The sequence below is a fragment of the Vombatus ursinus genome, unplaced genomic scaffold (genome assembly GCF_900497805.2).
Source record: "Vombatus ursinus unplaced genomic scaffold, bare-nosed wombat genome assembly UNPS02015255.1, whole genome shotgun sequence".
In the NCBI taxonomy this organism is placed as follows: domain Eukaryota; kingdom Metazoa; phylum Chordata; class Mammalia; order Diprotodontia; family Vombatidae; genus Vombatus; species Vombatus ursinus.
The window spans coordinates 29,184,207-29,211,854 of record NW_020955033.1 but is presented as its reverse complement, the minus strand read 5'-3'; the positions used below and the strand labels follow the sequence as shown (position 1 = coordinate 29,211,854).

At 37.0% G+C, this 27,648-nt stretch overlaps 2 protein-coding genes across 8 annotated transcripts in view; one reads left to right on the top strand and one right to left on the bottom strand.

Moving 5' to 3' along the window:
- Window positions 1–1,877, bottom strand: part of LOC114031846 (kinetochore protein NDC80 homolog) — a 46,617-nt gene extending 44,740 nt beyond the window's left edge. Inside the window, exons 1-2 of one of the 2 annotated variants that reach the window (XM_027847010.1) lie at window positions 1,766–1,877; window positions 1,362–1,557 (exon numbers count right to left, since the gene is read on the bottom strand). The gene's annotated coding sequence lies outside the window, so the exon portion shown is untranslated. The remainder of the gene's footprint in view (window positions 1–1,361; window positions 1,558–1,765) is intronic. The other variant, XM_027847009.1, reaches the window with a different exon arrangement.
- A 209-nt stretch (window positions 1,878–2,086) lies between these two features.
- LOC114031853 (methyltransferase-like protein 4) lies at window positions 2,087–27,648 on the top strand. Of its 6 annotated transcripts, none has more exons than XM_027847019.1 (10): window positions 2,087–2,309; window positions 8,354–8,434; window positions 9,719–10,123; window positions 11,490–11,552; window positions 14,696–15,065; window positions 16,590–16,659; window positions 19,835–20,009; window positions 20,876–20,982; window positions 21,687–21,778; window positions 27,076–27,644. In XM_027847019.1, exons 1-10 carry the CDS (start codon window positions 2,307–2,309, stop codon window positions 27,219–27,221), a joined length of 1,512 nt encoding a protein of 503 aa, XP_027702820.1. In that variant the 5' UTR covers window positions 2,087–2,306; the 3' UTR covers window positions 27,222–27,644. The 6 variants fall into 6 exon arrangements, with proteins under 6 accessions (XP_027702820.1, XP_027702823.1, XP_027702822.1 ...); XM_027847022.1 differs by having other exon boundaries at window positions 2,087–2,226; window positions 8,358–8,434; window positions 9,665–10,123; window positions 27,076–27,643; XM_027847021.1 differs by having other exon boundaries at window positions 2,087–2,226; window positions 9,665–10,123; window positions 27,076–27,643.

Below are 27,648 nucleotides of genomic sequence, written 5' to 3'. Positions count from 1 at the left end.
AGCAAAGCTAAGACCCTGAATGAGGGGACAGCTCTTCTTTCTGAAGCTCACCTTAAATCTCACAGGATTCCCTAGATATAAGTGCTCCCTTCTCTCAATTTACCTAATTTTTTTTTTTAAATGGCAGCTGGATGGTACAATGGTTAGAAGGCTGGACATGGCGTCAGGAAGACCTGAGTTCAGATTTGGATCCAGTTACTTATTAGCTAAGTGATCCTCACCCTTTGCTTCAGATTCCTCATCTGCAAAATGGGGATAACAATAGGGTTGTTGGAATGAGGTATTTGTAAAGAATTTTGCAACCCTTAAGGTGTTATATAAAAACCAGCTATCATTTTTATTAACATGGTGTTTATCCCAATAGAATGTAAGCTCCCTGGCACTCTCATTTGTCTCTGTATCCCCAGTGCCTAGGATCTAGAAAGATTTAAGAAATGATTGCTGAATGAGCATATGACAAGTCCAGTACTCTATCCACCACATAATTCTGCGTCCCAAGGTCTAGTCCCAGCTGACCACTGAACTTCCTTTGCCACCTTCATCACTTCTCACAGAGTCTCATGCAATAACCTCCTAATTGGTCTCCCTGTCTCAAGTCTGTCCTCTTTCCAAGTGGCCTTTAAACAGTAGCCAGAATGATTTTCCTAAAGTACAGACTATGTCACTCTGCTACTCAATAAATAAAATGCACTGCCTCCAGTACAAAATATAGATTCCTATTTGGTATTTAAAGCCCTTCACAGCATGCCTTCAATTTATCTTTACTCCCTTTACACATTACTCCCATTCTCTTACACACTAGTTATGCTAAACTGGCCTTCGTGTTCCTCCTTACACATAATACTCCATCTCCTATCGCAGTGCCTTTGCATTGGCTGTGCCCCTATGCTTGGAATGCACTCCACTCTCACCTTAACTCTAAGACCCCCTCCCTTCCAAAGTGCCACCATCTACATGAAACCCTTCCTGATCCCCTCCAGTTGCTAGTGCCTTTCCCACAAAATTAACTTGCATTTTGTATCTACTTATATAAGTTCTCACTGTCTCCCTCACTTAAACAATAAACTCAGGGAGTAGTGACAGTTTCAATTTTGCCTTTGTGTACCTAGGGTATTAATAGTAGGTACTTAATAAGATATTTGACAATTGATTAGTATTAATAATGTTCACTTAAATATTAGTTGAATAAAGCAAAAATACTTTTAGCGTTAGTTGTATTTAGCATTAGTATTTAATTTAGTATTAGCTGAATAAAGCAAAAAGACTTTTTCTAGTCTCCAGTTCTGAAAAGACTTTGTTCCATTTCCCTGGTTAACTAGGTAACAAATTTTCGACTAAGCTAACTCCCTTTTCTCACTTACTGTCCTGTGTTCTACTTTGAGGCGTTTGGTGAGAGCCAGAAAGCCTTGCAGCAGAGCTCGAAGAGACAGTGGTGATCACGTCGTCAAGACTCATCATGCACGGTGCAGAATAGGAAGCTGAGACTCAGGCAGGTGAAGCTCCAACGGGTAGTAAGTGGCAGATCAGAACTTGGACCCGGAGACAGAACACCTCTGGCTGCAGAATGCAATGGTCTTTCCCTTCCATCTGGGCCAAAAAAGCATCCATGCCCCCTGCAATCCATCCCCCCTCCCCCAGCTGTCTAAGTGACTTTCCTAAAGCACAGTTCTGACTCTATTGCTCCCCTTCTCAATAAATCTCAGTGGCTCCCTATTACCCCCAGGATCAAATATAAAATCTGCTTGGCTTTTAAAAGCCTTCCTACCTTTCCAGTCTTCTTGCACCTTAAGAGTAAGACAGACACCGGGGCTCGGAACGAGGAGGGCAGGGGCCGGGAAGGGTCCTAGAGCCGCCCAAAGCCAGGACCACTGCAACACCCCGCCTCCAGCGCGGCCACCGCCTACCCGCTTCGAATTTTTAAAATAACCGCGGCATCTTTCGTCATCACGTCACGACGTGCGCGCTCTACGTGCGTGCGTTCTCCACCCACTCTACGCTCAAGGGCCAAAGGGCGCGCTCGCCTAGTCCCGGTCGCGCCCCCGCAGACGAGCTCCTCTGCCACGCCCAATTAAGCAGGATCCATGAAATGCGTGCGGAGAGCCGGAAAAGGCCCCGGAAATAGCCTTTCCGTACAGCAACATGGCTGCGCCCATGATTAAAGGAAGAGAAAGAAATCTCTCGTCTTTGCTGTGAAGGGGGTGTTTGATTCTTTTCTCCGACTCCATTGTACGGTGATGCAGATTTCCTGAGAGAATTTAGAGGAGGATTATCGCCTTTTCTGGAGGGAGGAGAGAACGGGTGGTCCGATGGTATGGCCGCGCTCATGTTGACTTGAGGTTTAGGGGCTTGGAACTGTGATAGGTGGCGCCAATTTGTGTGTGTGTGTGTGTGTGTGTGTGTGTGTGTGTGTGTCTGTGTGTCTGTGTGTCTGTGTCTGTCTGTGTGTCTGTCTGTCTGTCTGTCTGTCTACACCGGGAGTGGGAGTCCATTACGGAGGCCAGGGTGGGGTGGGTGACAGGCGATTTACTCTCTGAAGGAGAAAGAAGATTGGGCCAGAGGCAGGTCGCCATACGACGCCGGGAGTTTCAGAGGCCACAGGACCCTTAGAGCACACTTGCACCAGTGTCTTCCCCAGCGCACCCGCTCAAATTCAGGACCACTCGAGATATTAGCATGTTTCACCCGAGGTGTCTCCTAGCAGGGAAAGAAAGGCAGGGGTGATGCAAATGCAAAGAACCTTGATTTGGGATTATGGGAGCCTATATTTAGAGCTAGGAGTGAGTTTAGAGAGATTGCAGTCCAACCTTTTTTTACGGATGAGGAAGGATCAGTGAGTCAGTCATTCGATAAACATTTATTAAGCGCCTACTATGTGCTGGACGTTATGCCAAGCCCTGGGGACACAACATAAAGTAGGAGACTTCCTGCCCTCAAGGAGCTCACAATCTAATAGGGAAGACTATGCAAACAGCTATGAACAAACTAGATACATAAGGAGAAAATTTGAAATAATCAACAGATGGAAGGTACTAGCATTAAGGGGAATCAGGAAAGGAGGTATTTTAGCTGGGATTTGGAGGAAGTCAGGGAAGCCAGGAGGCAGAGATGAGGAGGGAGAGCATTCCCTGCATCAGGAACAGCCAAAATGCCACGGGTCAGGAGAGGAAGTGTTTTATGTGAAGAACAGCAGGGAGGCCAGTATTAGTGGACTGCAGACTAAAGTGAGGGTAAGTAAGGTGTAAGAAGACTGGAGAGGTAGGAAGGGGCAGGTTATGCAGGGCTTTGAATGCCAAAAAATTTTCTATTTGATTCGGGAGGTGATAAGACTCCACTAGAGTTTTTTGGGGAAGGGGTTGTGTGGTGGTGGTATGCCATAATCAGACGTGTGTATTAGGAAGATCACAGACAGCTGAGTGGAGGAGGGACTGGAATGTGAAGGGAATATTTGCAGACAGACCAACCAGCAGGCTTTTGCAATAGACCAGGCTTGACCTGATAAAAGCCCTGAATCAGGGTGGTGGCAGTATCAGAGAAGAGGAAGAGAAAGAGAAGAGAAGGGAGCAAAAACATCTGTTAATCACCTACTATCTGCTGGGCATTCTATTTATTGCTTTACAAAAATCTCATTTGATTCTCATAATAACCCTGGGAGGTAGGTGCCATTATCCCCATTTTACAGAGGAAACTGAAGCAGATAGAGGTTGAATAACTTGCTGGGGGCCACAGAACTAGTAAGTGTCTGAGATCAGATTTGAAACTCCTGACTCCAGGCCCAACACACTATCCATTGTACCACCTTGATGTCTAGATGGCAGTGGGAAAAGGACAGTGTAGCTAGTGATAGCCTGGGAGAGAATTGAGGACTTGAGAGATTGGAGGTCATGAGGTGGATGAAGAATAAGATTTGGGATTGCAAAGAAGAAGAAAAGGTGGAATGACAATAGAGTGATCAGATAAAGGAATTTCAGAGTTCATGAACATGGAAATGGAGCTTTTATGAATTTGTAGGTGATGCAAGATCAAGGGTATCATCATCTTTGTGTGTGGCTGAGTTGGGGTGGAGTAGTAGACCATGTGAAATTAGCAGACTGAGGAATTATTGTATTTTATGCTACTTGAGGCAGTATCTATATGTTGAAGTCCTCTAGTGTGAGGTCAGGTGTTGGGGAAGAGAGGAAGGCTGTGAGCCAAGCACTGAACTCATTGAGGAAAGAAGGGAAGTGGCCTGGCAGTCTGTTGATAATCGCTATCAGAGTTTGATTGGGTGGTAAATAAGACTGAATGAACCTCCAAGGAGCTGAGGTTACTGATCGATGGGGTTAGAGGGAAAGCCTGAAAGCAGTGGGGAGCAAGGAGAATTCCAATACTCCAACCTAGACCAGTGAGCCAAGGGGGAATGAGTGAAGAAGGTACATCCAGTGTTGAAAAGGGAAGCCAAGGAGGCTGTCATCAGGAGAGAGCCTGATTTCAGTGAGAGCTGGAGGATGGAGGAAATTGACAAAAGATTTAAGATGAAAGCAAGTTTGTTGCCTATAGAGCAAGTGTTCCAGAGGGTTCAGTGGTAAAGGTTGGTAGTTTTAGAGTGGTATATTGGGGAAGAGGTATGTTGAGGGTAATGAGAATAAGAGATCAGATAGTGGGAGTGTGGGAATGGGGTTTGAGTAATGATCACTAGAGGTTCAGGATCTCTGGGATGGGGAGAATATGACTAGGGGATAGTTTGTTAATTATTGAGGAAAGAATTTAGATAGATATTCATTGTCTATTGGGGTTTGGCCTCAAGGTGAAGTCCTCTCTGGGCCTCACCAGAAAAGGCGAAGTCACTCACCTAAGATCACACAGGTAGATACTTGCAGTGGACTCCAAATGGAAGGATGCTCTCTCTATGCCATACTGCAGGAGAACTGAGTTCTAGTCTTAGCCTTCTTATTAGTTAGCAATGTGATCCAGAGCAAGCTGTCTGCCTTCCCTGGGAAGTCCTTTTCCTCATATATAAAATGAGGAAGATTAGGTGACTTTTTAAGTAGGAATCAAATGATTTGGTTGTTGGCACCTACCCCAAAGTTTAGGAAGTATTTTTAGGGAAAGAAAAAAATAGCATGTTGCTTGAGGACATTGGTTCCTAAATTTGGGTCATAAAAGGTTTACAAAAGGATCTTGAAAAGAGCACATCTAGCAAGTGCAGTTCCTAGATAGTATATATAAGGGATCAACTGTCAGTCAACAAGCACTTATTTTATTTTTTAAATTAACATTTTTTTCTCCCTCCCAGCTCGTCCTTTTCTCTCCTTCCCTCCAAAGAAAGACAAAGCCCTTGTAACAAATATGCATAGTTGAGCAAAATAAATATTTAAAAACAAACAAACCAAAAAAATCTACCTTGCCTCAGATCTATACCTTGGGCCTTATTATCTTTCTATCAGGGGGTGGGTGGCATTCTTTATCATGCCCCTCTGTAATCATGTTTGATAATTATCACAACCAAAGTTCTTAAGTCTTTCAAAATTGTTCCTTTTTTACAATTATGTTATTGTGGAAATTGCTCTTTGTTCTGCGTGATTTATTCTGCATCAGTTCATACAAGGTTTCCCAGATTTCTCTGAAATTGTCCCCTTCATCACTTCTTATGGCACAATAATATTTCATTACATTCATATCATCATTTTTTTTGGCCATTCCATGATTGACTGGCACTCTCTTTGTTTGTAGTTTTTTTTCCACTACAAAAATAATTACTATACACATTTTTGCATGTATAGGACTTTTTCCTCTTTCTTTGCTCTCTTTGGGGATTATAGTGTTATTGCTAGGTCAGAAGGTATGCACAGTTTAATAATTTTTTGAGCATATTTATAAGTTGCTTTCAGAATGGCTGAACCAATTCATAGGTCCACCTAGAGTGAATCAACGTACCTGCTTTCTAGCAGCCTCTCCAATATTTGTCATTTTCCTTTTCTGTCATTTTTGATAATCTAGTCAGTGTGAGGTGGAATCTTAGAGTTGTTTATTATGCATTTCTCTAACTTATTAGTGATTTGGAGCATTCTTTCCATGGCTATAGATGGAATTTCTACTCTTGAGAACTGCTTGTTTATATCTTTTAACCATTTCTTAATTGGGAAATGATTCTTATAAATTTGAATTAGTTCCTTATATATCTTAGAAATGAGACTTTTATCAGAGAAATTTACTATGAAGTTTTTCCCCCCAGTATTTCTTTCTTTTCTAGTTTTAATTTCATTGGCTTTGTTTGTACAAAAACTCTTAAATTTTAATATTATCAAAATTATCCTTTTTATCTTTTATGAACCTCTCTATCCATTGTTTAGTCCTTCCCCTACCCATAGATCTGAAATGTAATTTCTTCCTTGCCCTTCTAATTTTTTATGATATAACCATTTTTAATCTGGGTTATTTATCCATTTGGAGCTTATCTAGGTATATTGTGTGAAGTTCAACAAGCATTCAGAAAGTGCTTATAACGTGCTAGGCATTATGCTAAGTGTTGAAGATAGAAGAAGGGAAAGGAAAAGAAGAGAAGGGAGGAGAAGAAGCATTTATATAGAGCCTACTATATGCCAGACACTTAAAAATATCTCATTTGCTTCTTTCAGCAACCCTGTGGAGTAGGTGCTATTATTATCCTCATTTTACAGTTGAGAAAACTGAGACAAAGTGACTGGCCCAGGATAACACAACTAGTAAGTATCCGAGACTGTATTTGAGCTCAGGTCTTCCTGACTCCAGGCCCAGTGCTCTGTCCACTATGCCACCTAGCAAAAATTTCATCCTCAGCCTGAAGGTGTTACTCCCATTCTGATGAGGAAGATAGCATGTTAAAAAAAAACAAAACAAAACAAAAAAAAAAACTATGTAGATGCAAGATATGTACAGTCAAATTTAGTAAAGGTCCATTTCAGGGTAGAAATGTCACGAGTCTAAAAAATAGTCCTTCAGGATGATAGAATCTTAGAGTTGGAAGAGATCCCAGAGGCCATCTGGTCTAACCCATAAATAACTGAGAATCCCCTGTGACATCCTTCACAAGTGTTCATCCAGTCTCCATTGCTTGAAGACCTCTAGCCAGGAAATGTCTCCTAAAGCAGCTCATTCCATTTTTGGATAGCTCAAATTCTTGTTTTCCTTCATATTGAGTCTGAATCTCCTTCTCCACAACTTTAACCCATCATTCCTATTTCTACCTTCTGGAGTCAATGAGAATTATTCCTTTTCCAGTTCATATACTTGGACATATACTTCATATGCTTGGACAGTTATCATGGTCCACCTAGATCTTGAGAAAGGGCCATCAAATTTGACAGTTAAGAGATCATTGGTAGTTTTGAAGACAGAGGTTTCATTTGAATGGAGTCAAGGATAATGAGGAGTTTAAGAACCTAGGAGACTAGAAAGGTGGTGGTGGTGGTGGTGATAAAAAAAATTAGGGGTAGAGAGAGATGTAAATAGGGATGTTCAGAAGAAGAGGGGGAGTTTTTTGTTTTGCATTTTTTTGGGAGAAAACCAGGGTAATGAGACCTGTGGTGCATATTACAGCCTATTCATGTTTGTTCATCCAGTGCTACTCTCTCTTTCCTACTGAAAAAACCTCTCAAAACATGTGTGTGTGTCGTGAGTGGGGGGTTGTTAGGAGATCAGTCTGGTATCTTCATAAAGCCATACCAACCTTCTATAATCACTGTTTACTTTTCTTAAAAAAAAATTAATAGCTTTTGTTTTTTACTCACTTTCATTTGTGAATATGTCCCTCCCCACTTCCATACCGAGGAGACATTCCTTATAAAAGAATGAAAAAGAAAAGTGTTTCTTTTTCTGGAATAGGGATTCTTTTAACTTTTTTTTTTTTTTGGTGTCATGGTCTCCTTTAACACTCTAATGAAGCCTATGAACCCCTTCTCAGAATAATGTTTTTCAATGCATAAAATGAAATATATTATATTACAAAGCAAACCAATTACATTGAAATAGTTATTAAAATACTTAAAACACAGACCTTAGGTTAAAAATCTCTGTTCCAGACTGCTATTAACTATACCTTTAATAAATCCTAGAATTTTTCAAGGAATCAAAGTTAAGTTCATTGACTTATGGAAAAGAATCAACTTTGCCTTTTTTAAAGAAAATTCCCATAAAATCAATCTCTGTAAGTCCAATTCTAGTCACCAGAATAATGGCCATTGTACCACTGAAACTCTGCCTTTTTTTTTTAAAGGGGAAAAAAGGTGCTAAATACTGAACCATTGTGGAGGAAAACTCCGTACTTTGTGTCTATATGAGTCTGCTAGAAATAATTTTGTTAATTCAGATTAAACTAATTCTTAACATTTCTTCTTAGACAGAGATCCAAAGATGGATAGAATTACTACATACTGCTAGAAGAGTCTCTAACACAACCCATTTTGGAGTTGAAATTTGGGTGAGTTGGTGAGCTCCGATTGCTCCTTCCCTGTATTCCTGTGTTGCCCTCCATCTTTTAGGGTTAGATTCCCCACTATCTCTTCTCCACAACCCCCACCTTCCCATCCCTGCCCCCAATCTGCTAAGGCTAGCCCTTCCTTTTCACAGATCAAAAGGAGAATTCCAAAGAAGGGAAGTTATTAACTGGGAAAAAGAAATCTTTGTGTCATTTTTTTTAAAGCTTCTTTATATGCCTTCACAATTGCATTCTACTTTACCTTTACCACATGGTCATTGAAAATCAAAGATTAGGGGACTTTTCAGTGGGATGAGAGGTAGCAAGATGGAGTGGGAAACACTATTCTTAGAATCATGAGACTTGAGTTTGAATTTTGGCTCTGATATTTACTAGCTGTTTGACCTTGGGAAAGTTATTAACCTATATGAACTTCAATTTAATACAGTTATTTAATTTTTAAAATTAAATTTAATTTTACTTTCAGATCTGAATTCTCTCTGGTCCTCTCCCCTCCCCCACTCATAGAGAAAGTAAGAAAAACAATACTAATTACAAATATGTATATCCTGCATTAGTGAAGTCCAAAAAAGAGAAAAAAAGGAATGAAGCAAAAAAAAAAAATTAGCTTCAATCTGTACTCTGAGTCCATCAGCTTTCTGTGTGAAGGTGAATAGCATAGTCCTTTGGAATTGTGGTTGGTCATTGTATTGATTAGATGAATAGCAACCTTCTCATCTATAAAGTGAGTATAGTAATACTTTTACTATATGCTTCACAAGTTTGTTAAAGAAAGTACTTTGTAAACCTTAAAGTACTATAACAATAGGGAACTTATTAATATTTTTGTTTGAGAATGGGTTTGTCTTTTGGGATCTAGGATGGGGACTGAAGTGATGGAGAGATGAAGAAGATGGATCTCTAGAAATGGGGTGGAATGTGGCTTATAAAAGGAGGTTTTAAACAACCCTACATAGAATATGACTGAAAAACTTAGAATTAGTGAGTTGATAGGAAACTTTGGTATCAGTGGGATAGAGTTTGTAAGCATTAACTTGAAAGTTTTCCTTAGAATCTGCCACATGTGATAGTTTAATTTCAAATTTTCTTTTGGGTAGAGATATAATTTCTATACCATCATATTAAATTATCTCATATAAAATGATTTTTATATTTTTATTGAAATTCAGGAACTTTATAATTTTGATCTGAAAAATTATTTTTGAACTTTAGTTCTTCATTTCTAAAAGCCTTTCATAAGAAGAGACTATGTCTGTTGTGCACCAGCTGTCATCTGGATGGTTACTGGATCATCTTGCTTTCATCAATAACATTGATTACCAACTCTGCCAGCAGCTTGAACCAGCTTCCAGTAATGCTGTGTCCCTCTCATCTCCCCACTGTGATTCTCTTACTGTAACTTCTACATCTTCTATTGAACTTTCTGCTACATTGATGGCCTCTGAGACTGCCGCAAAACCAGAGACTGATGAAAGAGAAAAGAATAAAGCGTTACTGCAAAAATATACATTTCGAGCGGAACTGTTTTATGTTACTAAACCCCATGTGACTACAACTGATTGCACAGCATTCCAGCAAGAAAATAAAGTGGAGACTTCAAAGGATGGCAGTATCAATCATGAGAAACAAGAATGTGCTAAAGACCAAGGTTCTGTTTCGGCTGTTAGGAAGGTATAAAGTCTTCTAAGACAATGTGTTGTTTACACATTGAATAATTTACCATTCAAACAGCTCAAATAATTTCTTTTCACTCTCAAGAATAAATAAGCAAGGGAGAATAAAAGAAGCTAAGATGAGAAGTAGTGGAATACTGTGTAAAGAGGCCTGGATGTAAAATCAGATGACTATGTTTAACTCAAAAGCAACAAAGATTTAGTGCAGACTTTCAGAAAAGATTTCCTTCTTAATGAATTCAAATATCGAAGGCTTAGAAGTCTAACTTTTTTTTTTTTTTTTTGGTGAGGCAATTGGGGTTAAGTGACTTGCCCACAGTTACACAGCTAGTGAATATTATGTGTCTGAGGCCGGATTTGAACTCTGGTCCTCCTGACTCCATGGCCAGTGCTGTGCCACCTACCTGCCCCTAAACAGATTTTTCTTTTTTTCTTTTTTTGGCTAGGCTATTGGGGTTAAGTGACTTGCCCAGGGTCACACAGCTAGTAAGTGTTAAGTGCCTGAGGCTGGATTTGAATTCAGGTCCTCCTGACTCTAGGGCAGGTGCTCTTTCCACTGTGTCACCTAGCTGCTCCTAAACAGATTTTTCTTAGTAAGTTCTTTCAGGGCCTATCTTACTAATGAGGCAAAGTAGATACAATAATAAACATAAATAGTTTATTTGACTTTATTATAAAATCTCATTTATATTTCCAGCAAGGTGAGGTAGATTAGGATTGATAACTAGAATATTTTAGTGATACCAAGTGGGATTAGTATGTTGGATTTTATTAATATACATAATTTGTATGTAACTGTTAAACTAACAAATCGGGTCGTTCTGAAGCTCAAATTTTTCTTGATAGTGTTACTATGAAATTAAGTCTAGATATTTCATTGGCTGAGGAAAGAAGGAAGCTCAGTATAATGAAACTACATATGCTAATTGACAGGAAAGATTTGTGTTTGTTATAGTGCAATGCCTACTCTGCTTTATGCTTCTTCTAGTGCTGATATTGGTAAAAGAAATAGACTTATTGATTATTGCATTTTGTTAGGTACAATTTCTTAATTATATTTAAATATTTTATCTATACATCTATACATATATACATACATATAAAATGTCAGCTGGTGACACATTGGTACCTGTTTTTGATTTGTGCTATTGATTTTTATTCATTGGTTTTCTGTTTGAGGACAGCATACTTTAGCCCAAATTCTTTGCCTTTATTTAGCCTAAGTACATAGTTATTACCAGGATGGACTAAAATATACAATTGAAAAAAGGGAATGTGGCAACAGAAATTGCTTATACATTTTACAAGTCTAAGACATACTGATGCATTAGCTTAATTTTTTCTTGTTTTTGTTTTCTTTTTAGAAAGGCAAAAGATCTATTGCATTCAATCAAGGTGAATTGGATTCTATGGAATACCATGCAAAAGTAAGTTTCATATATTTAATAATCATAAAGGAAACTTTATGCAAAATAGACCAACAAATAGAAGAAGCATTTATTCTCCCAGAGTCAAGGATTCTGACCTGACCTGATTCTGAGTTGTCAGCCTAAATTTAGTAGAGTGACTCAATAACTACTTTGTAAAACATTCAAATGATGCTCTTCATTTCAGATTATATTAGTATTTGTGAATATTTATTACTATAGCATGAATGAAATGAAGCTATGTTAGTTGAATTACAACTCTGTTCTTTATTTTCTAAATCAGGAAATATTTGAGCAGAGGTTGGATGACCATTTCTCAACGATATTATAGAATGAATTCTTACATGGGTTAGAAGGTTAAACTAATGACCTCTAACGCCTCTTATACTTGAAATTATTCTTCAAGTATAGCTTGAATCTATACTTGAGCTTAATATTTCCCTTCCTCCTCGCTATTTACTTTCCTGACCAAAGTGCCTCTCCCTGTTTTCTATTCTCCTTTATATGTAGAAGGTAGAAGGCAGGTGGACTATGGTAGAATTTGGGGAATGCGTAGGGGAACACTTAGTATGTGTCCTCTCTGACAGATAAGGTAACTTTTCCCTCGTCCTCCTCTGTTCTTTCTATGGCCTTTTTATGTAAGTGATAATTAAATGAAGTACTGCAGTGTATCTTAGGAAAAAATTCTTATCTTGGTAACCATCACCAGAAACAAACAGTAAATAGATAAATAATAACTGACATTATATATAATGTCATTTATGACATTTATGTAACAGTTTGCAAAAGCTTGCAAAGTGCTTTACATTTGTTATCTCATTTACTCATCATAGTCCTGTGAGGAAAGTCCTCCCCTGGTAGAATCTTTTTTTGATAGGTGAGAAATCTGAGGCTTCAAGTAGCTAAGGGACTTGTCCATGGTCAGACAAGTAATAGGTGTTATAGGTAAGATTTGAACTCATATCTTCCCAGCTTGAGTTCACCATTTTGTTCATTACTCCAAATGGCTTCAAACAAAATTTAAAAGTTTACATAAAACTATAAATATAAATTATTAAAAATTTGTTTTAACAATCCCATGACCTTTTTGCTATGTATCCTCTTCTTATCTTTTTCTACAGTGTTTTTTTTTTTTTTCTTTTTAAGTTGCCACTAGTCTCAAGGGCCATAAAATGATCAAGGAGAATGAGAAGAGAGAAAACCAATTATTGAGTACTTACTATAAGCCCTTAGTTATGCTAGGTACTGTAGAAGATAAAGACATGTTTAAAGCCTTGCCTTTGTCTTCAGGGAGCATAAGAAGATAGCACTAATAGATAAAGCAATTAGAAAATAATTAAATATTAAACTATAGAGGACAGGTCCTGGACGTGGTTTTATTGGTATAGGGAACTCCTAGGTGAGAAACAAAATAAAACAAAACAACTCTACCAAAGCAGGTTAATATTTTCCTCTGCAATTTAGTCTTAGAGAGTAACCTAGTAACTTGCCTAGGATCACCTCCCATGCATTAGGGATAGCATTTGACCCTGGTTCTTCCTGGCTTTGAGGCCAGCTTTCTGAACGCTACATCTTGGTGAGTATAAAAGGCTATTGAATTTGTATAATGAAAACGGTTAGTGACCTTTATGCGGAAAGCACTTCCAGTATGTGTTCAGAGCAGAAACCACATTATAAAGAATTTGGAGACGCATGTGGTAGTAATGAAGTGGAAGTATTGAGGAGAGACCACTTGTTTGAGAGGTCTGGCAAAGGAATTAAAGAAAGAGAAGACCTCTTTAACTAAGCTAAAAGTATTTTCTCATTTGTTTTAGAGCCTACCCTGTTGCCTAGAAACTCTGCTGTGGAGACCAAAAAGCAGAAAGAGGTGGTAATGCAATACAGTCAGTGCATCATCCCATCAAACCTATTTTTAAGATTTTGTTTATAAAATATGGAAAAAATGCTAAATGAATAATCATAACAAATAATGTAGTTAGATGTTATAATTTCTTTGATTTTTGTCTTGTAGACAGTATTGCACAGGAGTATCAAATGAATTTAAGTAACTGATTCTCAATAATAAATGTGAATACCACAGTTACAAAACATGCCATGATTATAGAAATTTTCCATAAAAGGAAAAAGAGGGATATAGTTATAATAAGGAGAAGATGCTCCTCTAGCTCTGTGTTAATTACAGGCAAGAGTAGGCAGCCATTGTATTGACAGGATGTCACTGCCAGGCTCAGAATTAACCAGGTGGAAACTGAGCCAAGAGGGTCCTACCTTAGTCTTCCCAAGTCCTGTCCCGTGCCCTGTCTTCCCCCTGTATTCCCCAGGGCAGATATCTACTTACTGGTAGCAGTTCATAGATGTCACTCCCATTGGGCTGCTGGCATTATGGTTCATTGACTTAATGACATTTCCTGATGATCATACCTGGAATCAGACTAAGAATAATATCAATTATAGTCCCACAAGATTTAACCTTAAACAGCAGTTTCACTAATCATCGCTTAAGGCTGGATTAAGTTATTATTACTCCCATATTGTTGAGAATAAAAGTATTGCATTGTTTCTTGTTGTTTTAGTCATTTCAAGTCACTTCGTGTTGGTTTTCTTGGTGTTTTCTTGGCAGAGATGCTGGGCTAATTTGCCATTTCCTTCTCCAGCTCATTTTACAGATGAGGAAATTAAGGGAAACAGGGTGAAGTGACTTGCCCAGGGTCACCCAGCTAGTATGTGTCTGAGGCCAGATTTGAACTCAGGAAGATGAGTCTTCCTGATTCCAGGCCCAGCTCCCTATACCTCTCACACTACCTAAAGATCCTGATCAAGTCCTTGTCCTCCCACCCCTCTTACTTGTTCCTAGGGGGAGAGGTAGGGGAGAGGATACAGGAGGCAGCTCCTCGCTCCCCTCCCGTGTCCTAGCTTCCTCCTGTCTGTGGAACCTGGGAATGACCTGCTGCCAAATCTTATTACTCTAGTTTTTATCCCCAAAAAATAAGCACACAAAGTTCCCCATATCCTTCTTATTTCTACCAATATTTAGTAAGTACAAACATTTACAATATAAAAACATAGATGGAATTTAACTGTTGTAGAAATAACATCATTGTAAAAATCTGCTTCCTTAACATATTTTTATTATTCCCTTTCAGGTCAGGGGGCTGATTTTGGATGGCACCACACAGTTAGTTCAAGAAGGCCTGAAAAGTGGTTTTCTTTGCTCATTTTCAGAAAAACTGGACGATGGTAACAGGACTACTACTGTGGGATTTGATAGCTGTGGTTTGGCTGAACTATGTGACATGGCTAAACAGTTGCCTTTGGTGAATGAAAATGAACTTGATACAGTACAGTTGATAGATGCAGATATGTCTGTTCCAGAAAAGGATGTATTTTCACGAATTACTCAAAACAGCTCAAATTTTACAAAGATGATAATTCTGATGGGACAGAAATACCTATTGCCACCAAAAAGCAGCTTCCTCTTGTCTGATCTTTCTTGTATGCGGCCACTTCTGAATTGTAAGTACATGTATGGTCTTTTCTGAAAGGGATATCTCCTCCATTTTGTGATAGAATACAATAGCTTACAAGTTGAATTATAGCTTATAAAGTGGTCTACTTTGCATGAGATTGAATAAACGTCAACATTTGTGAAAAAGTAGGACCACAAGTATTTTTCCCCATTTTGAATTTTTCCTTTAAACTTGTTCTGAAGTTCTATAGGTAGAAACTTGAAAATTTTGATAGTTTCAGATGGTAGTTTCTGTTATTTTGGACAGCGTTACAAAGATTCTAAAAGAGTAAACTTCTCCCGTAAAAGCTGGTATTGAGTATAAATGATTATAAACAAGTGACTTTACTAAACTTTATTTTATAAGAGATAGAAATATTTTCAGTATTATTTGCTAAGCTAATAATCACCTTTTATATATAACTTTTAAATTTTTTTGTATTTTCTTTTGAAGCATTGGGGTTAAGTGACTTGCCAAATAGTCCGGTTTTGAACTCAGGTCCTCTTGACTCCAGGGTAGGTGCTGTATCCACTGCGCCACCTAGCTGCCCCTTATTTTCTTTATTTAAATAAAAACATTGTCATTTATTTTTTTTCCCCTCTCATGTTCCCCACTCCTGCTGGAAAAAAAAAACCCTCAAAACAAAAACACATGCGTAGACGAGCAAAACACATTTTTATATTGGCCATATCAAAAAATGTATATGTCATTTAATCCATCACCTCTCTATTAAGAAGTGGGTTGCATTTTATCATTGGTTCTCTGGAATTATGGCTAATCAGAATTCTTAATTATTTCAAATTTTTTCATTTTTACAGTGTTGCTGTAACTTGTAAATTAGTGATTAAGCAGTTGCTTTGAATTTCTTGAGGTGTTTCTGCATAGAGCAAAGAGTCTGGATTTTAAACAGCATTGTTTGAAAGTGATGGGTTTAGGAGCCAGCTGGAACTGAGTCTTATACATATTTATTTTTTCATTTGGCCATTTTAGAGGTAAAATTCTAAGTTATAAAGCAACTAGCACTTAGCCAAATAATTAAGATCTTTTCAAAATGCCAATTGGCAGTCTGATGTGCGCTTAATAATCTTACAAAGTCTGAGAGTTAAATTACAAAGGCAGTTTACTATGTATTTTAAATTGAAGTGACTATGCCATAACACTGCTGCTGAAACTAATGGGCCATCTAGAAATCACAAAGAAAGCAGACACTGGTCTGAGTCACTGGGTTATCAGCAGCAAAAAAAAAATCTTAGCAAAAGAGTATTTTTCTTCCTCTCCCTTATTTTCAATTCAGTAAAAAACGGAAAGTAGTATAACATCTCAGAGAGCATAACTGTGTAAAGTAACCATTGGCTTTTTAGATAAATTGTTCTTATTGTAGTTTATTAGATTAAGTGCTATAATACCTTTTCTGTTATATTTCTGTCTAGTTGAATGTGCGTCAGCTTGAGTATGACATTTGGCTTTCATGTTTATAATCTGTGATTACCACACAGGAGCTTTTCTCCTAAAGATGTGCTTTTGCTTTCAGATGGGAAAAAATATGATGTAATTGTGATCGATCCACCATGGCAGAACAAATCCGTTAAAAGAAGCAAAAGGTATATTGTACAAATTTATTTATCAAATTTACTGTTAAGATCATTTCAAGGCTTTAAAAAAAGTTAGTTATTATTTACTAATAGTAGTGAATATCTTTTCAAACTTTTATTCTTATTTATGCTTTTAGACTTGTCACTTTTTTGTATTTTGAATTTGTAATTTCATCAGAGTGGATACTCGTTTAAAGGATACACACCAGAATCCTTCCATATATCTGCTCATAGGATGTGATTCTTATTTATGCATTTTTTATAGTTCCTCCATAGAAGATCTAGTCAGTGTGCTGGAGCCCTTTCTTTTTTTGGTATCTCTGGGTTACTAGTTTGCCAATCAGATTTTCCATTTTTGTTTCATTTTCCTTACATAATCAGCCTACCTCCTTTTTCAGGTAGAGTCATCTTCCAAAATGCCTTCTTTGCCACTTCTTAGTTCCAAGTTGTCATTGATAATGTGTTTATGTCCATAATGCATTTTCCATAGCCTTTTGGATTATTTATAATTTTAATTCTTTTGAGAATTAAGGAGGTGCACCCTACTACAGTGGAAAGATCATTATTTTTAGAGTTGGAAGGGTTTGATTCCCATCTCTTTTTACTGCTTATGAATAAGTCATTGTCTCTCTGGATTTCAGTTTCCTTATCTATAAAATAACCTCTAAGATCCTTGCAAGCTCTAAATATACTATCTTATGATCCTATGACATTATGGTATTCCATGATTCACAGACATATATAATGAGAGAATATTGGAATTGAAATTAATTTCATGGAGTAGGTAGGGAATTTGCAGGTGGGAGAAATGTGTAAAAAATGACATGTGCACTGAACCTTGAAGGAAAGTAAGAATGAAAGAGAAGGAGGTGAGGAAAGAGTACATTCCAAGCATGGGAGTGGATGGGTGGGGGGAGATAGCCTGTGCAAAAGCACAAAGGTAGGCTATAGGATGCCATGTATAAGGGAAAAGTAAGTCAGTCTGCCTAGAATATAGAATACATCAGAAGGAGGACCATATATTGTTTCAGATGGTAGGTTGGACCCAGACCGGGAGTGGTTTTAGAAGCCAAAGAAAGAAGCTGTATTTTGTATTGTCTAAAGGTAATAGGGAGCCACTAGAGTATTTTGAGCAGGGAAGTGATTTGGTCAGACCTATGTTTTAGGAATATCAGTTTGGAAGCTATATGGAGGATGAATTGGAGAGCAAAAGCTGGAAGCTTGGAGACCAGTTAGGAACCTATTGCACAAGTTCAGGTGAGAGGTACTGAGGGCCTTAAGTAGAGTGGTGGCTATATTAATGAAGAGAAGGGGATGGATTTGAGAGATGTTGTGGAGGTAGGTAGGTGGTGCAAACTAGGCCTAGAGTCAGGAACACTCATCTTCCTGAGTTCAAATCTGGCCTCAGACGTTTACTAGGTGTATGACCCTGGGCGAGTCATTTAACCTTGTTTGCCTCAGTTTCCTCATCTGTAAAATGAACTGGAGAAGGAAATTTTAAACCACTCCAGGATAAACCTCAAATGGGGTCAGGGAGAGTTGGACATGACTGAAAATGAGTGAACAACAACAAATGTGGTTATAAGTACCAAGACTTAGCAACTTATTTGCATATGGATATAGAGAGAGGAAGGGCAGCCAGGTGGTGCAGTGGGTAGAGCTCTGGGCTTGGAGTCAGGAAGAGTTGAGTTTAAATTTGGCCTCAGACATTTGCTAGCTACGTGATCCTGGGCAAATCACTTATCCTCTTTCTGTCTCAGTGTTCTCAGCTACAAAATGAGCTGGAGATGGAAATGGCAAACCACTCCAGTATCTTTTCCAAGAAAACTGCAAATGGGGTCAAGAAGAGTTGGACACAACTGAAATGACTGAACAACAACAATTATAAAACTAGCATTGGCCTAGCCATTATGGAGTACAAAAGAACTATAATGTGTGGGCCTTATTTGAAAGAATCTTAGAATCTAGGTATGATTTTTGCTAGGTATGAGGAAAAGACATACATATATAAAATGGTGAATAAGACAGTATATTTAATAAAATCTTAAATTGAACTGTACAGACAACTAGAAGATAGGAAAATATGTAGTAAAGTAGGTCACATTTTATAAAGCACTTAGCATAGTACCTAGAACATAATAGGCACTTCATAAATGCTTATTTTCATCCCCTTTCCTTAATTTGCCCAATGTGCATAAGAGGTAAAGGAATTAGAAACAAGAGAGATTGATGTAGAGGATTTATTGGGGTAACCCCTCATGGAGGAGGAAGTAGGACTTGAACTGCGTAGAATATGCTTAGGCAGAGAAGAGGGGTAAGGGTTTTCTAGATGGAGAAAAACCACAATTGGTGATAGCATGGAGGCCAGGGTCAGAATGAGAGCGATTTTGCTGAAGTAGTTTTGTGTGGGGATATAGGAGGATATTACCCAGAATAGGCGCAAATTTTTTGAGGGCCTTGAAAGCCAAGTGAAAGAGTTTAGATTCAGTATTGTATAGTAGAATGTAATTGATAGTTCTGGAACAAGAAAGGCCAAAACCATAAAAGTGGTATGTGGGATTAATTGGAAGGAGGACCAGTGAGAGGCAGAAAAACTAGCTAGGAGACAAATGCAGTAGTTCAGGTGATAAAAGTTTGGCCTAGGGTGGTAATGGTACATACTGAAAGTCTAACAAGAGTTACAAAAGGAAAAGCAAAATTGATAGATATTTCAAAGGAAGACAAGATAGAACTTTGTGACTGATTGGATTTAATGGAGTGAATGAAAAGGAAGAGTGAAAAATGGTTCCAGTTTTTCCAGCTTGGGAGGCTGAGAATGAGTGTAGTTGTGACATTACCCTGAGTAAAAATTGCAAGATATTTTAAACTAGTTTATCCTTGTAAGAACAAGGGCATTAGTATTTTTTAAAAGTGCCTTTTATATGTTTCAGTAAAATTATTACAGTAGTTTTAGAAGAGATGCTTGCAACGAAGCCTGTCTATATTAAAAGGAAAGTGGATAAAAATTGTTATCTCTGGAATGTGTGTGTCCACTGGATGTCACTGTTGATTCATACTTAGCACCTAGAAGCCTTCTTTTAGATAGGCATAATTCTATACAGAGCTCCCTGTTTAATTCTTGTTTTTCACTTCCTACCAAATTTTCCTTTATTTGCAGAAATATGTATCTTTTTATTATATGTAGGTACAATTATTTATCTTCTTGGCAAATAAAACAAATACCTGTCCCCAAACTGGCTGCTCCAAACTGTCTTGTGATCACTTGGGTCACCAATCGACAGAAGCACCTACAGTTTGTAAAAGATGAGCTTTATCCCTATTGGTCTGTGGAAACACTTACTGAATGGCACTGGGTGAAAGTAAGTTCTAAAGTTGCTTGATAATTTATTTACTCAGGTGGCATCTTGACGATCATCACCAGTTATTTGTTGTCTCATTTAACTCATTTAACATTGTCTCGTTAAAACCTATTCATTTCTCAGTCTCTGGGTGATGGCAGATGTAGAGGGAGGATTGTGATAGTACCTCTCCCCCTTCCAGTCCCTTTTCATTTCAAGGCTTTCCTTGGTGCTAGGGAAGGTGGTGGTAGGGGGTGGAGGTAGGGAGGATGGTGGTGTAAGTGAAGTTGCTGGTGGAGGGAGGATGAGAAAAGAGACGAAGAAATGGCTAGATTTTTAAAAGTTCATGCTTTTGAAACCCTCTTCATTAAAATCCTTAAGAAGGACTTAAGATGTTGATTTTAAAAGTCAAAATAATGCACCCAAATAATTTCCCTAATCCCTTCTATATTCTAAGGCAAGTGAAGCGGTTTCTAATTATTTAATTATAGTTAACTTATTAATTTTAGATCAGTAAAATTATGATATATTTTATTTTTTATGTGCTAAATGCACGCTTTATAATATATTCAATCAATTTTGCCATTTTGAATTTTTTTGGAGGTTCGCAAGTTTGCTTTTGTATTGTTGGTCATTTCTATAATTTATTTGATCATGAGTTTTTAATCAGAAGTGAAATTATAATTGTTCCTAAGAGGAAAATATTATTAATTTTCAGATATTTTGCTTTAAGATTCAGTTTCTAGAAACTCATTGCCATAAAAAATAGAAACTATGTATGCCAGATTGTGGTCCTTTGGACTAACTATTTAGAAAATACTCATTTTTCTTTCCAGTACCAGAAAACATTTGTGGATTTATTTGACTTTTTTATTCTTTTATATCAGATCACCAGGTCTGGAGAATTTGTATTCCCGTTAGATTCTCCACACAAAAAGCCTTATGAAGGTTTAGTACTGGGGAGAATTCAAGGAAAAACTGTTTTGCCAGTAAGGTATGAGAAAAGTATTTTTCAAAGTTGGTATAGTATAAGTTTCTTATTAAGCAAAAGTCAATCTCACTCTTCATTTGTACATATTTGAAAACCTGGAAATTGAGAATGAGTAGAATAGATAACTTTCTGTTATAGTTTTCTGTCACATGTACTCTTATCATATTTGTTTTCTCCTGAGTCTAACTGTCCTTAAGTTCTACATTCTTGATACTTAAATATTTAATTGAAGATTTTCCTTAAATTTATTCTTCAGAGTAAAAATATTATCAATTCATTTCAGTCAGTCAGTAAACATTTATTAGACACCTACTATGTGCTAGGTATACAAAGAAAGCCAAAAGATGGTCTCTTCTCAAACAATTGTGTACAAACAAGCTCTGGAAAGAACAAATTAGAAATAATCAAGTGAGGGAAGGCACAAGAATTAAGGGGTGTGGGAACCAGGGAAAGATTCTTGTAAAAGGTACTAAGATTAATTGTGAACTGTTCCCTTCCCGAATCCTTTTAAACACACCCCTCAAGCTAAATTTTTATGATTTTTCTTCTCCATCAAGGCTGCCCTTGGTGGTAGTAGTGCTGCTGCAGCAAGGGGAGTCATTGGGGAGCCCACAAAAAAAAAATGAAAAAAACATGATGCCTATAATTTGTACATATAATCATCAGACTTGGTGATGTAACTTATTTTTAAATTCTCTTAAAAATAGGAACCCGGAGGTGAAAGTACTTCCAATTCCAGACCACAAATTAATTGTCAGTGTGCCCTGTACCCTTCATTCACACAAACCACCTCTTACAGGTATGTTTATATTATTCTTGTTATACTGTTTGGGCTTTCCTTAAATTCATAAATCACAAGTGGGCATTTAAATGGTTCAAAGATTTAAAAGTATTTAAAAATACTTTATTTAAAGTATTTAAATATTTAAAAATTTAAAAATAGGATAGGTTATGGTATAGTGGAGCATTGCATTTGGCCTCAGGGAACTTGGGTTTATAGTCCTGTTCTGGTAGTTACTACCAGGGTTGTCTGAGGGCCCCTTTAAATTCTAAAGACTTGCCCAGTGTCAAACATGTATTAAGAAGCAAAGTCAGGATTTGAACCCAAGTTTTCTGACTCAGAATCCAGCACAGTTTCTCCCATACCATGATCCTATGAGTAAACCCAATACTAAAAAGTCTGCAGATGGAGAGTTGATAAAATAGGGTCTGAAGGGACTTTAGGTCTTGCCTTTGTCTCTGAAGGCTGAATTTGAAATGTACTCAAAATAGCCACTAGAGAGGTGGCCAGAGTTGTCTAAATGTTCTGTAGAAGCTTTGGGTTTTACTTATTTTATTTACTGATTTTGAGAGACGACAGTTTTCTTGAGGTGCCTTTAACTGAATTGCTGCTATGGACTGTAGTCCCTAGTGGTCATAATGCTGCTGTGGGTTTATGATAATCTCTTTACCACTAAACTATAATTTACCAACATTTTTCTGTTCAGGCCATTGAGAGAAAAATAGCAATGCATTTCTGATTTTATACTTCAGATTACTTGGGAGAATGGGATTCAATCCACGACATTGTGCTTTACAGTTTTTTTTTCATGGAAACATATTTAACGAATTTTGAGGATATCTGTGCTGTAAAACAACTCGAGAGAAAACCTTACTAGGGGTTTGCATAATATTTAGTTCCTTGCATAGAGGGTTCTTTATGTATTACCAGGTTGCTTTTGAGATATAAACAGGTGACATCTGTCTGATTGTTCCAAACTAACATTGAGATTTTTTTCTGTGTATAATTAATTGCCTTCCTTTTTTCAGGTGATATAGGTTCCTCCCCTTCCCCCAACCCCCCTCCCCAAACACATACCTATGTGACTTAAAATGAAGAATAACTTAAAATGTATGGAGAATTTGATACAGATTTTTGTATTCAACCTAAAGAAATCTGATAAGTAGTTACCTCCTTTGGACTTTTTCCCTTAGTGGACGCTGGGAGTTTTGTGGTATATTTCCTACAGTTACAGTTTTACAAAATGAAAACTGCTGTGCTTTTTAAAAAAATCTGATATTTCTGAATCACTAAAGTAGTTATTAGTTTTAAAAAGTGAGCGATTGTAACTAAAAGTTTTAGGAGACTTAAAAATAGGGTATGCAGGTTAGTAATATAAAAAAAGTATCAAAAATCTCTGTGATGGCGAGGGATATAAGTAATACAGTGTTTCAGTGTTTCCAGTAGAGGGCAGCAGAACCACACTGATTTTTGAAAGCCTTCTAAAGTTGAAAGTTTTGTAACAATATCTGGATGACTCATATAGATTATATTTTGTTTAAGTAGTCACAATGACAAAAACATTAGTATTTATGGCTACTTAACTTATTTCGAGCTACTCGTAAAAGTACACATGTTAGTGTGTAAGTACTGATTTTAAGGATTTATTCTTCTGGTGAAGGTGCAAATTAAAGTAAGTCATCAAAAAGCAACATTCAGTTTCCTGCAGAGCATTTAACTATAGAATCATGACTGTAAGGTTTTGGATGATACGTGTTCCGTGTTTAGTGCTCACAGATTTAATATGTCATTGAAATGTACCTAAACTGTTTTATGCAAATTCGTAAAATGAAATTTTCTCACTCCAGGTTTTGATTCAACTAACAGCAGGTTTTTCTTTTAGTTTAATTCGTGATATCTTCCTTGAAATGGTAAAGATACATTTTCTTCTACAGGAGAATTGGCAGAATATTCTGTTTCACATGGAATACTTTTACTGTATTCTCAAGATTGGAATGTTTTCTTCTCATAGATTTAAAGATATCATGAATATGAAATATGAAAATGGTATTATAAATGCATTTTAGAAAACTTAGCAACCTTTTTAATCTACAGTAAAAAGTTTACATTGTTAAAAAAATTTGAATCACAAATATTTTTACTATTCACATTCTCCCTTATTTATGATGCTATATGCTTGATGATCATTTCCTCCTGAAAATGTTAAAAAAAATTAGATGAGGTATTAATTCAAAATGTGATAGGATTTATAATAGTATTAGATTTTATGTTACTTAAAACCAAATCATGGTTTAGTCTTTTGAGCTGGCAGTATGGCATACAATAGTGGAACTTAGGAGGGAGTAGACTTTGTTATCTGTTAAAATGTGAATTAATTGGGAAAACGTGGTTCTATATATGAAGTTTAGCTTTTCAGTCAGCTTGTCTAGAACGCATCTATTCTATACATTTAGAAATGTTTGTTCTTTCAAATGAGATCAGTTCTTTCTGTTCTGGAGTGTGCTACCCCAACCAGCAAGAGAATTTAGTCTACTGGTAAAGATACTTAGTTAACCCAGAGGGCTGAAGAAGATAAAGGTCACTGAGACCCTTGGGAGCTGCATAGTAACTATCATTGGGACTGACTAGTAATCCTTCAAGTGGCTTCTCTCATGCTTTCCTGTTTATAGTTTAAATGCCTTCTGGCCTTTTAAAATAATGGTAGCAAATAATTTATTATCATTTGTCAATTAAGGTCTAGTGTTTTCTCTACATTGTTTTTGTCTTGTTTGTTTTTCACCTGAGTTTAGAGCAAGCCAACAGAATAAAGAGTATGGAAGATGATGAGATAGACAGGCAGATCATGGAGTGAGCAGAGATGAGGACAGAGAAGACCTTCATTTTTTTCTCTGCCTCTAAGTACATTTCCAGCTAGAAATGAAGGAAGATGATTAGCTATTTGGGGATTATCTGTTAACTTTATAAGTATAGCCAACCAGAAGCATCTTGATTTTTTCCCCCCAAATGGTGCCATTTTGTAACTATGAATTTAGAATTTGAACATTTGAACTAAAGTTATATATTTCTATTAATTTTTCCTAATTTCTTCACAAAATTCTTAATGAAGTAAAAGACATGGCATAATAGCATCTGAATACTGTTCCTTATTATTTTTTTCTTATTTCCTATTGTAATGGAAAGGAAAAAAACAAAACAAAATTGTAGATGTGTTCAAAATGCAATATTGCCTAGTGGTCCAGGTGAGGGCCTGGGTGAATACTAAGTGGTTCATAGATTCTGATTGTGAGTATTTTTCCTTTCTAAGATCAGGTCTCCTTTCTCAAGTAGATTTTCAGCTTTTTGATGACCTGAGACTTTTGGTTCCTCACCTGCTCTCTTGACTTCTGGTGCAGGGTTCTTCACTCCATTGGATTCTCAGTTTAGTAAATGTGTAGACCGACTGACTCTGAGAAGATTTTGGGTTTTATTCTATCTTTGTACGAAAGAAAAAACCAAAAGGCCTGCTTCTTTCAGTATAACCTTAGACCACATTAAAGGTGACTGGGGACTGATAGGGCAAGGAATCCATGGGAAAGAAAATGAAAGAATGATAGTGTTATTGTCTTCTAGGCCTCTGGGGAAATCTCTTCTGAGGACAGCAGCATTTAATTGTTTATTTATGAAGAGACTAGAATTCTGCAAACCAACCCTTGCTAGATTGTCCTGAAACTTGAATCTCAGTTAAATCATACTCTAGGTATCTTCAACCTTGATTTAATATTTAATAGCCAGTGCTCAACCAATATCCCTCTCCCTATCCCCCAAACACTCTGACTCATACATCATGATATAGCAATTGGAAAAAACATACAACTTAAAAATCATTGCTATGTTGTTTTTAAAGGCTCAGATATCCCCAGAGTTACCAAGGGGATGCATAATCCTTTAACATAATTTCGTGTGTGTGTGTGTGCGCGCGCACGTGCATGGATGTAAGTACATATGCACATGTAGGCAGCTAGGTGACACAGTGGACAGAGTTCTGGACCTGGAGTTGGGAAGACCTGAGTTCAAATTTGGCCCTAAATACTTACTTAGCTGTATAACCTTGGCAAGTCATTTGACCTCTGTTTGCCTCAGTTTCTGTAAAAGGGGGTTAGTGATAGCACCTGCCTCCCAGGGTTGCCGTGAGGATCAAATACGATCATAATTGTAAAGTGTATTGCACAGTGCCTGGCACATTGTTAAGCACAATTATAAATGTCTTCTCTTCCACCTTATTCTCTTCTTTCATTCTTCTTTCTATTACTTCTCTTCCTTCTCTTCTTCGTATTGTGTGTCATTTAGTTGCTTGTATAGATTGTCTTCAAAGGCTTTCCCCACTTTTTCCCCCTTGTATGAAATTTGTTGATTAAAAAATAAATTGGCCTATATTCAGGAGATGTTGGGTTGACAATATTGAAAAATTTATTTTTTAAAATTTTTTAAAATTTATTTATTTTGATTTATAAATAATCACTTCCATATACTTTTGAGTTTAAAGTTTTTCTCCCCCTTCCTCCCCACCACTCTCCCCAAGACAGCACACAATCTGATATAGGCTATACATTTACATTCATATTAAACATATTTTCACATTAGTGATGTCGTAAGTAGAAATTAAAACCAATAGAACCATCAGAAAGAGGAAACAAAACTCAACAGAAGAGAAAAAAAATAACAATTCGGCTTCCATAGTTCTTTCTTTGGGTGTAGATAGCATTTTCCATCACAAGGCCTCTGGAGATGAATTAGATCCTTGTATTGCCAGGAAGGGTTAAGTTTATCAATATTAGTCATCGTGCAATGTGGCTGTTATTGTGTACAAGGTTCTCTTGGCTGCTTACTTCAGTTAGCATCAGACTGTACAAGTCTTTCCAGGTTTTTCTGAAGTCAGCCTGTTCTTCGTTTCTTATAGCACAATAGCATTCCATCACATTCATATACCACAACTTGCTCAGTCATTCCCCAATTGATGGGCATCCTCTTGACAATATTGAAAAATTTAAAAGTCACCTGTGTAGGCATTGAAATCTTCATTTCTCATCCCTCAAATGAAAGCCGATAAGTCAGGATTATTGAAGGCTCTGATGGTGTTGTCCCCAATCTCAAGGGCACTGTTTTCCAGTGACTTTCCAGCTATAAATAGTAAAGCCTATTGATGAAATTCTAGAAATTAATTTACTGTCCTTTAAAAAAATGAAACATTCTCTTATTTTCTTTTTTTTAACAGCTGAAAGGAAATTGATTTTTTCCCCCTGTAATCATCTTTGGCTCTTTTTTTTTTTTTTAAACAGAAGTTCTAAAAGACTATATAATGCCAGATGCCGAATGTTTGGAATTATTTGCTCGAAACTTACAGCCTGGATGGACTAGCTGGGGAAATGAAGTTCTTAAATTTCAGCATATTGATTATTTCATTACTCCACAGATTAGAAACTGAGAATAATCTTCTGACGAAAGTAATCATTCTCCTTGTCTCCTCCACCATTCCTTAATGTGGCCTACTTCATTGTGCCTTTTACTACCAGTTGTACACTCGGATATTTAAATAGGACTCAGTTGTTTTATAACAAAATCCACTGTAGTGACCAGCCTTTGTATTCATTGAGGGTGAGTTTAACTTCCACTTTTAACTCTGCAGATAACAGATTAAGAAGGAAAAAAGTGGGTTACTAATAACCTCATGATCTGTTAAAAAACAAAACTGTGGACACTTATCTCTGGGATACAATTATACTCTGAAAAGTGTTTTAAGAACTGCCAAATGCATTGAGGTTTATGTAATATTCTTTGTGGGTTAGATTGCATGTCAGGATCGCTTGTCAGTGCTTCTTTCTTTGGACTTATTTTAAGAAATATTTGCTTTT

What these genes read in the sequence shown, in the direction of transcription:
- LOC114031853 (XM_027847019.1), top strand. An exon ending in CTATGGAATACCATGCAAAA is followed by an intron (nt 11,553 to 14,695) that starts GTAAGTTTCATA and finishes ATTCCCTTTCAG; the next exon opens with GTCAGGGGGCTGATTTTGGA. An exon ending in ACACAAACCACCTCTTACAG is followed by an intron (nt 21,779 to 27,075) that starts GTATGTTTATAT and finishes TTTTTTAAACAG; the next exon opens with AAGTTCTAAAAGACTATATA.